This window comes from Hemitrygon akajei, chromosome 14 (assembly GCF_048418815.1).
Source record: "Hemitrygon akajei chromosome 14, sHemAka1.3, whole genome shotgun sequence".
Lineage (NCBI taxonomy): Eukaryota > Metazoa > Chordata > Chondrichthyes > Myliobatiformes > Dasyatidae > Hemitrygon > Hemitrygon akajei.
Window position 1 is genome coordinate 63,767,863 of NC_133137.1, and position 13,278 is coordinate 63,781,140.

Sequence of the window (13,278 nt, forward strand, 5' to 3'; positions counted from 1 at the left end):
TATCTGCACTGGGTGCTTGTGTTGGTTTTGTTTACTTATAGTCAATCATAAGAACGCAGCAGATAAATTCCTCTGTCGATAGCTATTAGGAACTAATACACAGTTTTATAGTACTTTAGAGGTATTGGTAGTGTTCTAATTTGTTCTGTTTTTCATTTACGTACATAAATTGTTACTCAGTTAAATGGTAGTTTGTCTTTTTTATACATTTTAACTATTTTCAGGGAATTTTGATAAGTGGGGAAGCCGCTTAATTGGGCCAAAATGTATCGGTCCCAATGGTTCCCAATGAACTGGAATCCACTGTATTCAGTGTTAGAGATGCCTTTGTGAGTGAGCCCCAACCCCAAAGAAACAATGAGTTACTGTTGCAAAAAATAGCCTAAAAATACATCACTGAATTACAAAATTTGGAATTCTATCATTCCTGGTCTGTGCTGATAATGACTAAGGTAACCTTGAGGGGTGGTGAGATGGGGAGTGCGGTTTGTGGTAAAGACTCATCTAAGAAATCAGATTATTATCCAGTAGTGTTAATGGGAACAGAGCCTGCGTGAACAACCACAGAGGAGATGGATTGGTTGCAATGACTTCCTACCCAAGCACTGACAAATGAAACAATTTGTGGCATATAATAGAATTAAAAGTGTAGGCTGAAGACTAAGAGAGAAAGGCAGGAAAACTGGATAAAGTGATCTCTATATTTCAGATATCATTCATACTACCACTGCAGTGTAAAATCATTTAATGTGAAAGGAGTAAATGTTTTAACCTCTGAATTAAACAAATGTAAGGATCAAGAAACTTTTAAAAAAATATTTTGTAAACCAAGTTCTTGCACACAAGTAGCACCATAATATTATAAAATAAAACTGAAAACCTTACCCGAGACTGCAAAATATGGTAGTCTTTCACTCACACAAAAGAACATCAAAGCTTGCTCATGCCACAGGTCTTCCACCACATAAAGCTCTCTGTGATGTGCTAGCCTGTATTGTTTTGGAAGGGATGACTTCCAGAGAACATGTTATTTTACACAGTATTTATTTTAATTAACCCAGATTTACAAGTCAGAGTCAGTAGAAATATGCACACAATAGTCTTGATCTATTTCATTCATAAAAGATTTAAAAAAATTAAAATCTAGCTCAGCTTCAAAAAAAATATTTCTCACTGATATGAACTTAAAGCAGCTGTAAGGTTGAATGGATACAAACGAATTTTGCATGTGGCCCAATGACATATTATTAGTATACTGCACACACTATTAGTTTCAGATCATACATTGCCAATATATGCTGTACACTAATGATTTTATTGAAAATAACCAGTCAGGACATAGCTGAATCAGAGCCTGGAAATTCATCTTTAATTTGTTATTTGGTTGAAGGGGAAGGTAAAATGATTAATACATTGAGCAGATTGCATCGGGCAAGGAACTATACTTTTAAATAGCAATTACTTTAAAAACCCAAATTATAGGTATGATTATGACAGTAAACAAGCAAATTAATAGTAAATCAGAAAATTGAATCAATTATATCCCATTGAGCAGGGATGTCATAATATGTTTTGATAGTATAATATTCAACTTCAAACTAACTATCATTTCTATAGGAAAATTGGAATAAATCTGGTCAAAGTTACCATTTCTTTAGAAATATAACCCATCACAATTGATAGAATGACATTTCCTTTCATGTTATAATTCACATAGTGAATTACCATGATCTTTATATTGTCCTTCTGGAGGAATATTAATGAATGTATTATGAATATGAGGATTTATGAATCAAAATATATTGGTGAATCAAAGTATTATGACATCCCTAAACTGGAAATAAACAAGCCTGACAACATAATAATTGTTTTCAAAATGATATCACTTGTAAATGACAATAGCAATACTATAACCATTCAAACTTGAAAGCCCTGGACCTGATGGTACACAGGCTGCAGAACCTCTTTTCACTTTTAAGATCAATGTACCTGTTAAGGCAATTTGTGCTGAATTTTAAAGTGCATTTTTATGCTAAATGAAAGTTTGACAGTACTTAGGATTTAAGTTTTTTTTTATTCTCTACTTCAACGCCCAATATTATCTTATCAAACTAGGTGCAAAGCCTCTAATGTGGCACCTGGACCACACCAAATAAACCTTGACTTCATGTGGTGCAAATCTGGCTTATTACAGGTTTGATTAAAGAGAATAAAAAACCTATATGTCCTCACATGTATAAAATATCAGATCAAGGCTGAAAATATATTCAAATTGTAATTCTAACAACACTTAAAACTGAAGGCCTCCATCATTTATTGCTGAGCTGAAATGAAATGTGCTCATCAGCAATAGTTTGTGCAGCAGCATCACAATCACACTTTTGTCTCCCACTCTCTCTCTCTCTTACTCACTTCTTCGATCAAATGAATACAAATTTTACCTCAGATACAAATGACAGAGTTCCTCGTTTTAATCATGTCACTTTAATGCATATTATTCAGTGCAAACCACTTTAAACTGGGCAAAATAATTTAATGAAACGTTACACCAAGACAGCAGTCCTTGTTATATTGAATTTCTTCATTTTCACTAATATTATTAATGATTCTATTATAAAAAGAGAAGAGGCTCTTTCATGACTTTGTTCAGAACCAGCCGCCTTGTGTACATTCAGGCCTATATACAATACCTTTGCCAAGCTGGCCCTGAATTAGGAGTATTTACCAAAACTTTATAACCAGAAAGACATGCCTATATTACATCAGCTTTTCTCTCTAGCCATATCTTGTACTTAGCTGTTTTGGTAATAAATAAACATCACCAAACCCTAACCCATCCCACTGGTTTTCAGAACCATCATTATCAAAAAACTGCATGCAGCACACTTCTCAATCACATGCAGATAAATGTTAACCTAAGGTGCAATTTCCCAAAAACTAGAAACTCAATTGCTAAAGTAAGCATGAGCTGCCAGAAGCCACATAGATTTTTATCAAAGCAGTTCTGCAGCATTGGATCATTTATTGCTGTTTATTAAGTGCAGTATTAAAGTCATTTAACACAGGGGAAAATTTTGTCCTACCTCAAGGTTTATGTGATGTGGAAGGATCGGGACAACCAGAGTATGGGTGGTTTACATATTCTAAATGAAGAAGTTAATGCCCTGTTGCCAACAGCAAACGTAGTTCAAGAGTTATTCAAAATTCCTCGGCGCAACTTTCAATTATACTCTCAGTTCAGTTGTCTCAACTAATTCAGTCACATAAAATTGGAGTAGCTTCATTCTTAGTCAAATCCTTTTCCTTTGCATTCCTGAGATTTTCAAGAAAGTACAATTTATAATCAACCCATCATTCCTTTTGGAAGTTAATTGTGTGTCATCCAGTTGTTTCAGTCTGTATTATCCTTAGACAGCAAGTGGTGTCTTCCATTAACACAACCATATCCAGGTAGGTTCCTCTGCTCAAGAGTTGCATGATTTTAATTACAAAAATGTAACGCTTGTTTCTCCGGGTCTTTGGGAAATTGCCATACAGTTCTCCAAATATTGATGTTTCATGATATCTTTGAGAGCTTCTGGGCTTAAGTAGCATGTCAAAGTGAGCTGTGACAAGTTTCTGCATTACAATTAGGCTATGGAGAGTGACTGGCTAAACTAGAGATGTTGGCAACATATGTAAGCACTGAAACTGACTTGAAAATACGGCTCCACAAAATATGATAGGAAAATAACTCGATGATAAACCTCCACTTAAATCATTGTTTATGTGAATTCAGAAGAACCAAAAGAAAAGAATCCCCTCAGCTTGGAGCCACACAATAAAACAGTCCTTTCATCAAACTAAAACTGAGGTAGTCTGCTGAGGAAACTTCATTTTCCTTTTTGGTATATTGCAGATTATGCAGGTGGGCAGAAAGAGAAGAAGGTAACATGTTTTTAGTGTTTTAGTGTAACAATTTGTTCAAATCTTTAATTGCTGGGGACATCAAAGAGGTTCCAAAAATACTTCAGCAGCTGCAGTGTCCATTTGCTGAGGTGAGTGGAATTCCTCCTCCTCTCTCTCTCACCAGTTGGCTTAGATCTGCAGAACCATCTGAAATGTCTCTCCACAAACTTATCATCAAAATAACTGTCCATTAGCGCTCACAGATTTAACAGAATTCCGCCCCAGACTGTCAAGAGGAAGTGAGGTGGTAAATTTTCACTGTGCAACAGATTAAAAGGGTTTCTATGGAGTCATCTCATTCAATCATTTTTTGTGTATGGAGGCACTTCCAACAGTCCAGGAGTGAAGGATTTAAAAGGCACTAACAACTAACTAAGTAATTTACTGAGTTTCGGCCTTAATGAATAGGGAAGCTTAAACTAAAAGTATTTTATCAATGAGGATAAATCAGGAGATGAATGGCTTGGATTCATCATTTACATATATTTTACATTTACATTCTGTTAAAATGCACCAAAGGCATGCTTTCTTATCAGTGTGATTAGTTCCATTTAAATTAAATTATGTCATATATAAGTATATACATTATCTATCCTGTTTTCACGTTTTCCGTTTCCCCGTAAGTAACTGGGCTGATAGCACGATATTTTGAGCATTGTTAGGACGTGAACCAACTCATTTCCCTGAAATTCTGCAGGAAAATCATCAGGTCCCTCGATAATCAATCCTTACAGTTCAAATCTCTTTTGTAACCTAACGTCATGCATAAGTTATAGTGGGTTACATGTTACCATTCCCGAATAGGGCATAATGTTAAGTAGTTGAACATGCTATGATCTAAAGTTACTCTACCTCATACAAGTTAACATTCAGGCCGTGAGTGCTTGGAAATAATAAATGAAATAAGCCATTGCACTTTTGGTGAAAGCAAATGAGAACTAACTCTCCAGAAATATAATTTAAAACGCAGACTTGTTTCCTGGTGGTTGAGGTAATGTTCGAGGCATGCCAGACAAAAGTGAATGATGAATATCAAGGCATGCTGTTGCTTTAGGGGTTTGTGTCTTGAATTATGCTTTTCACATCCTATCGGAAATGGGCCTTTTGAAAGTTCAGTCCTGGAAGGACATGGGTTGCCATTATCTGAAAATTGCAACACTGAAGTGTTTTCAACCGATTCGTTGCCATGTCAGAAAGCAGTCACTTGTTCTCCAGAATAAAGGACGGCGATGTATATATTTTTTTTAAAATATAAGCAGACCTGAACAATCACCTTTCGCAATGAAAAATTCATCAGTGGTTGGAAAGCCGCAGACACTTGCACGTTTCACCAAAACTCCGGGATCTGGTGCTTTTGTTCGTTCGCGATCTTTGTTTGGATGCACGGCGCAGTTTGCAGAATCGTCCCTTAACACATGCATTGGTATTAGTAAATGAACTGTTAAAAACTTCCATTCAAGGTTTGCGAGCAGTTATCAGAACAAGTTCTTTTTTTTTAAAGAATGTACCTTTGCTCACGTGAATGGATCCGGAAAAAGATCTCCTTCGTCACGTAGTTGGAGAAAGAAAGCCATTTAAAAATAAATGAAAATATACCTTCCACGTAATTCTGAAAGCTTAATTCGCTTAGCATAACTGCAATGCAACAACGCATTTAAGGAGGTCAACAAAGCCAATACAAGGAACAGTATCTGGAAAGCGAGGCCTCCGCCACCGAGCCCGCAGATGTTTAAACATCTGTCAGCAGCTTGCTTTTGTTCACACAGTTTTGGTTCACTACAGTGCAGTTGCCAGTTCTGAGATTTGCTTCTCTGAAATTGTCTATGCTGTTGGTCACATTCTCTTCGATCTCCATGTACTCCGACTTGCTGATGGTGGAGGAGCTGCGGCTTCGCAGTTCGCTGTCCGAGGCGATGTTCGGGCAGCTAACGTGCAGGTACTGAGCTTGCTCCTCCCCCTCGGTCTCCCGGTGGTAGAAGTAGTTGAAGTTGGACACAATGACGGGCACGGGCAGCGCGATGGTCAGCACGCCGGCGATGGCGCACAGGGATCCCACGATCTTGCCCCCGATGGTGACCGGGTACATGTCCCCGTAACCCACGGTGGTCATTGACACCACCGCCCACCAGAAAGAGTCCGGGATGCTCGAGAAGTGGGATTCTGGGTCGTCGGCTTCTGCGAAAAACACAGCGCTGGAGAACAGAATGACTCCGATGAAGAGGAAGAAGATGAGCAGTCCCAGCTCCCTCATACTGGCTTTGAGAGTCTGCCCCAGAATCTGGAGGCCTTTCGAGTGCCGGGACAGCTTAAAGATTCGGAATACCCGGACAAGTCGGATGACTCGCAGGATGGCCAGCGAGGTGGCCTGCTCCCCGCTCACATTGCCCTCCTCCTCCTCCGCCAGCTCGGTGCCCAGCGTGATGAAGTAGGGAATGATGGCCACAATATCGATGAAGTTCATGATGTTCTTGAAAAACTCCGCTTTGCTGGGGCAGGCGAAAAAGCGGACGATGAGCTCGAAGGAGAACCAGATAATGCACAGGGTCTCCACGATGAAGAAGGGGTCAGTCAGGATGTTGGACTTGTACGCCATAGTGCTGTTGCCCACCTGCATTGTGCGTTTCCTGTCGTCTTTTAGCTGGGGCAGAGTCTCCAGACAGAAGATGACGATGGAGATGAGGATGACCATCACCGACACGATGGCGATGCCCCGGGCCGGTCCCGAACTCTCCGGGTGCTCGAACAGCAGCCACACCTGGCGCTGGTACTCGTTCTCGGGCAAGGGCCGCTGCTCTTCCCGGATGAAGCCTTCGTCCTCGCGGAATTTCTCCATCGCCTCTTCGCCCAGCTCGTAGAACTTGATCTCTTCCGAGAACATCTCCAGCGGCACGTTGACCGGTCTGCGGAGCCGGCCGCCCGACTGGTAGTAGTAGAGGATGGCATCGAAGCTGGGGCGATTCCTGTCGAAGAAATACTCGTTGCGCAAAGGGTCGAAGTAGCGCATCCTCTTTTTGGGGTTGCCCAGCAGCGTGTTGGGAAATTGGGCAAGGGTCTTCAGCTGGGTTTCGAACCTCAGCCCCGAGATATTGATGACAACTCGCTCGCAGCACTCATGGTCGTCATTGTCCCGTGGGTAGCTATCCTGAGGGTGGCCGGGCAGGGCCGACGCTTCGTCCAAGTTGTCGCCGGCGATCACGGTCATCCTGGTGGCCGGCTTGCTTCAGAGAGGCGCGCCGAGGCGATGGGAGGCTTTGGCTTGGTCCGATTCACTGGCTGCTTCTCCCCCGCGATCGGACATTCGGAGGCAAAACTCTGTAGAGGGCGGGGAGGGGGGGCAAGGGAAGGAGTGCGGGTGGATAGTGGGTAGATAGGTCTGGCCGGGCTAAAGGGTCGCTCTGGGCTTTCGACCTGACTTGAACATTGTGGGGCTCAAACGTTTCCAAGTGATCTCGGTAATTCAGCAAATTCCGTGGCGCTTTCCCTTCACCTCGGGGGCGAGGTGCTGCGGAACACAAACGTTAACATAAAACAGAACTCAGCTTGACAAAAGTGGGCAAAAAGAACACTAAAAATAAAGCTGGAGGGATGGGGGGGGGGTCTATACGAGTGCAGCTCATGCAATGCTACAGAGTTCTCAGGCAGCCCCGATCTCCCATCTTCGCATTAGGCACTGAGTGGCTTTCGCTATAGAGAGAAAAAAAACAGCTGCAGTACTCAGATAGGAGGGGAGGAGGAGGTACTCTGCAACCGCAGGGCTTCTCTTGGAGTGTATGTGTGTCGGGAGGGGGGATTAAACCCTTACCTGACAAGTAAAGGGGGACAGGAATGCGACCAAGCCTCGGAGCGATGCAAAACTCTCCTCCTGGGTACCTTCTACCCTTCCTTAATGTGGATATCGGTTTACAGCTATCCGTGCATGAGATCTGTTGAAATATTAATAACCTATATTACATTGGACCGACACTATTTACAACTCATCTGGTTCCTAACGTTTGCTGCTGCAGGAAGCGATTCGGTTGAGATTGAGAAGTCGCTAAAGCGCGACTCTAAAACAACAGCAGTTAAAGTGCACACACACACACACACACACACACACACACACACACACACACACACACACACACACACACACACACACACACACACACACACACACACACAACGCGCGCGCGCGCACACACACACACACACATACAGACACACACACACAACACACACAAACAGAAGATCATTAGATTACGCACATGGGCTTCATGGCTGGTAACGGGAAACAATCTCTTGGTCCAGTGTCCTGGCCCCTTGTTGAAATATCATGTGGTGCAGTGTGGAGGGCTGAATGTATTACAGCCAGCCGCTCTAGTCATCCCTTAACATTGCAGCATCAGCAAAAAGAAGCCAGGAGAAGAAGTGCTTTGTGGAGTGTAACCAGGGCACCGTCCTACGGACAGCAATCTAACAGCCCGAGCAAAGCAGTATCCACATTGCGGCGAAGACTGCCGCTTCCTATAACACAACTCTTTCTATCTCTCACAGAGGTAATCGAGACATATTAGACGCAGTGCAGCCTGCCCGGTAAGATCCTCACTGCACACGACGCCGACCACACTCGCAAAAATCCGCATCATAAACATCAAAACTGCTGCATCATTTAGCTGGATTTTACGACAATGTTCCTTTGACTGCAACGTACTGTGGCAAACCTTGGAACCCAATCACTGCATCGCGAGTTCAGCCCGCAGGTACCGTGAGGAAAAATAAGGACCATTTACTGTACCAGACATTCAAAGCAGTAGCATGGTTGCTCACATTTATTGTGAAGTTACAGGGGATGCTCGCTCTTCTTTGTACAATCAATTATTATTTTATAAGATTAGCAACGCGCATTATTTTTAAGATAAAACAAAATTGTGCATATTCCGCAGAATTTGGGTAACATCGCTAAGAGAACGCTGACTGCGTTTTCACTGAAGTATGGGGAGCTTGAGAAGTGGGATTTCATTGGTGCATCAAGATATTTTAAAATAAAAATGCTCCTGCTTTTGTATTCCGATCGCATAAACTTCAATAAGCCCATACTTTGTTTAAATATGCAATTGCAAATCAATCACACCTGACAACATCCCGACAATTAAAAGGGAAAGACCCATTGCCGGGCTCAACAGTCAAACGCTTCTCCACTTATGTAATTTGGCTGTTGACAATCGACGTTGCCCTAATATTGGAGTTTGCCATCTCCTACACCATAACAGCTTGATATCTATTTGCAGGAGATTTAGAGTTAAGATATTATATTAATTCTGAATCCTCTCAACTGCAAACAATATTTTTTTTTAAAACAGTGCTGAAACAAGGGTCACAAGAGCATATGGGACCTATGCCCAGTGTATCCTGTGATCGCTGGGGATTCCCTCTCCGCCACCCCCACCCCCCAGCCCCGTAGATATTAGAAAGAAATAATTCTCAGATAGCTACCGAAAGTAACCCGGAGTGACGGGTCATGTGGCGGCAGCAACTATTTTCCTCTAATTTTCTTTCAATTTGTTTTGATCTGGCGGTGAAGCATTGGAGGAGGCAAAGATGGCTGTTTGACAGACAGCCATGAATCTTCCAATGGGATAATGAGGAGACCGTTTACTATCCAATTAGCAAGGGAAGGAGGCAGCCAATGATGAGAGCTTTGAGGCGGGATATTGGAAGCGGGAGATAACTTGTTAGTAATTCTGGGATTGTGTCCAGAATCAGCTGGCAACGGTAGGAAACCCACCCGGAGATAGACCTCTTTTTTGTTTTTTTTTAAGGCCTGTCTGCAATAAGCAGTAACACCGATTTATATACACAATATAATTGAATTATACAAATATATGACACACTTAGAGTCCATCTGCTGCTGAACAGCATAAGGTGGGTTCAGCGTTTAAATTACTGGACCAAAAATCCAGAGAGCTAAGTTTAAATGGCCGCTGTGGAATTGGAATTCAGTTATTAATCCGCTTTATTAAAAAAAAATCGGCGCTGGCAGTAATGATGTAGTAAAAAAACTCATTGAACAAGGGGCAATATTTTATGTGCCTATGGACCCGCCAATATGCATCCTCTGATATGGCCCAGGAATTATTCAGTTCAAGATAAATTAAGAGGTATATATGTTCGGTAAAGCAAACCCCAATTCCCACTTCCCAGTTAATCATCCTTATATTTTTTTTAATGCATTGAGATTTCTGCATTTCTTTCCAAGCAATAAGTGGAGACCACCCTCCCACCAAAATCTCTGTTAATGCTAACTTTATTTAACTTTAAGCCAATGCTCCCCAGCTGCCAGAAACCAGATCACTCCCATTCACCTTATGTTGGCCTCATCAGTATATTAATGCATCCTAGAGAAGACTCTCCCAGTCTCAGCAATCATTTTTCATGTCCAAGGTTCCTAATAACATTGTTATTAGTCACTTTGATAGCCAGCTAAATTCTCATTTATTGTGGTATTCTGGCTGTGGCCTATCGACTGTTGGATATCTTTTGAGTATGATCTTTCTCATAATCTTCTCCTCAGCCACTAAAGTAACGTGTCCTGCATGCCTTGTCTTCCTGTTCTGGTAATGCCCAGCTACCTGTGAACCACAGCTATTTCCTTTATCTTTCTCAGCTGTTATCATTAATTGTGTATTCCCTTCCTTTAATTACCTACACAAATCCGTTACCTTAAACAACTTAGAAATTAGCTCTGTTTTCTAATTATCTGCCCAACTTGATAAATCCCGGCAATCTACAGCTTTCTTCCATTTGACCACACACCAACTGCTGTATCACTGCAAGCTTTTCAATCATGGTTCCTACTATTGAGTCTAAATCATTGATATATATCACAAAAAGCCAAGGTGTTAGCATGAAATTTATTATCGAAGTGCATATATGTTACCATTTGTAAATAGAACACAGAGCATTACAACACAGTCCGGCCCTTCGGCCCACAATGTTGCGCCAACCTTCTAATCTATTCTAGGGTCAATCTAACCCTTCCCTCCTATATATTCCTCAATTTTTCTATAATCCATGTGCCCATCTAAGAGTTTCTTAAATGTCCCCTATGTATCGGCCTCTACCACCACCCCAGGGAGGGATTTCCGCCCTGAGATTCATTTTCTTGGATGCATTTATAGGAAAATTAAGGAATACAAGAGGAATTATCAAAAACTATAATAAACAAAGACAGGCATATAGCCAATGCACCAAAGAAGGCAAACTCGGGTGAATAAAGAAATAATACTGAGAACATGAGTTAAAAAGAGTCCTTGAAAGTGAGTCTGTAGATCATAGAAGCAATTCAGATTCCAGTTTAAGATGTGCTACTGAAGGTGGGCAACAGCCTACTGGTAGTTCAAAAAGCAAGAAATTTGACCAGAACATTACTAATAACACTTTTCCAAAGTAAATAATGGTAAACTATCACTGCAAACAATAAAGAAGCAAGTGAAGGTGAACCCGATTGGAGGCATGAGCCATACTGGTGCGTTACAAAGCCAAAATGTAATGTGTTCAAAACAGGATCAGAGGTGGAGTTGGAGTGAGCAATTCAGAGAGGAGGAGTTTTGATGCCCGTCCAACTAACCCGCGTGCAAGGATGGATCGCTCTAAGCGCCAAGCCAATTTGGAGAGGTCGAGAATGGCTTCGGACTGGGTGGCGAGGTCAATGCCCAGAGCGTATCACTGTGATGGGGCCCTGGTCCTTATGCGAAGCATGATCTGCTGTTTGGACAATTTAAATGCCAGCCCACATAGACTGGAAAGGCAGGGCGTTGGGATTTGAGAGAGGGCCGGGCCAATTTCACTCTGAGGTTGTGAGACTGCCTCGACTGCTACGCGTCGTGTCTGCAAGCTTTGCGGCGGTTTACCCCATTCTGGGCTGCTCCAGAGATTTGGATCTAAGGACTCAGTTTGGTTCGGAATGCTGTCGCTCGCTTCTATTGTTTGCAAGGTTTGTGTTTTTTCTCTTCCTCTGTGCATTGGCTGTTGGTCTTTATTTTGTTTCAATTGGGCTCTTTCAGGTTTCTTGTTTTGGTGTTGCCTGTAAGCAGACAAATCTCAAGGTTGTACAATTTATACATGCTTTGAGTCTTTGAGAGTAGTGGTGAATGAAGCTATCCATGCAAGTTCACGAGCCTGATGGTTGTCGGGTTATAACTGTTACTGAACCTGGACATAAGGCTTCTGCACTTCTTGCTCAATGGTGTAAGTGAGAAGAGGGCATGGTAACAATGAAAGTCTTTGATGATCGATGCAGCATTCTTGTAGCTTTGTTCCAAGTGCTCAGTGTTGGGGAGGACTTTGTCTTCATATATGGGCTCTATCCACCACTTTCTGTAGACTTTTCTTTTGCTGGGCATTCGTGTTTCCCTACTAGGCCATGTTACAACCAGTTATGATATCGGCTGTGTGCCAATGGAAGTTTATCATTGTTGTTGGTGACATGCCAAATCTACAATTTGTTAATAGATGTATTATCACTGGAGATAAGAATGAGGATCGAAGGGGGAAATGACGATTTGCTGTTTTGTGTTTCACGGTTCATGGCTCACTTTGGACACACTTTGGCCTATGTCAGTAAGAACTAAAGGCTTCTTGATTTACAAGGTGGACTGGACTGCTGATTTGGAGAAGGCAGAAGGTGTGGGGTCTGTGTTTCATGATAAACTCTCTGTGATGTTCAGACATAGCTGTCTTGTCACACTCTTGTTCTCCCAGCCTGGAACATCTAATGATTCAGTGCTGAGCATTCCACTTACCAAGAGAGTTCACCTGACTGCAGTTTATGGGGATGGGGGAGGAGAGAGGGAGGGAATTACCGGAAGTTGGAGAATTCCTTCCCTCTCCCTTCCCCAATCCCACTTTCACTCTGTCTCCTCTTCTAGCTGCCTATCATGCCTATCAACCTCTCTCATGATTCTGCCTTCTTCTACTACCCATAGTGCTTTCCCCTTACATTGCTTCTTCACCTCTCCTGCCTATCCCCTCCCTGCTTCCTCTCCCCCACCCCTTGATCTTTCCTCTGATTGGTTTTCCACCCTCCCCCCACCTTTTTTATGGGGCCCCTGCCCCCTCCTTCTTCAGTCCTGACGAAGGGTCTCGGCCCGAAACGTTGACTGAAAAATGCTCGATAGCTGTGGCAGAGCTTTATTGCTATACCCTCTTATAAAGTGAAACCAAGCGACATAGGTGGCAACAAGGCTTCGCTCCCAGGTGAGCTCAATGCCTTCTATGTTTGCTTTGTCCATCAAAACATGGAGAAACTCCCACAGCCTTCCCAATGACCCTGTGATTTCAGTCTTTGAGGCC

General features: G+C 42.3%; 1 protein-coding gene across 3 annotated transcripts; it reads right to left on the minus strand.

The window, feature by feature from the left end:
• Positions 1-1,347: 1,347 nt before the first annotated feature.
• Positions 1,348-9,438, minus strand: LOC140738639 (potassium voltage-gated channel subfamily A member 1). Of its 3 annotated transcripts, none has more exons than XM_073066243.1 (3): positions 9,421-9,438; positions 7,751-7,871; positions 1,348-7,450 (listed from the first exon to the last, which is right to left on the minus strand). In XM_073066243.1, exon 3 carries the CDS (start codon positions 7,148-7,150, stop codon positions 5,678-5,680), a length of 1,473 nt encoding a protein of 490 aa, XP_072922344.1. In that variant the 5' UTR covers positions 7,151-7,450; positions 7,751-7,871; positions 9,421-9,438; the 3' UTR covers positions 1,348-5,677. The 3 variants fall into 3 exon arrangements, with proteins under 3 accessions (XP_072922344.1, XP_072922342.1, XP_072922341.1); XM_073066241.1 differs by lacking the exon at positions 9,421-9,438 and adding an exon at positions 8,193-8,937 and having other exon boundaries at positions 1,348-7,260; XM_073066240.1 differs by lacking the exon at positions 9,421-9,438 and adding an exon at positions 8,193-8,937.
• Between the last annotated feature and the right edge of the window lie 3,840 nt (positions 9,439-13,278).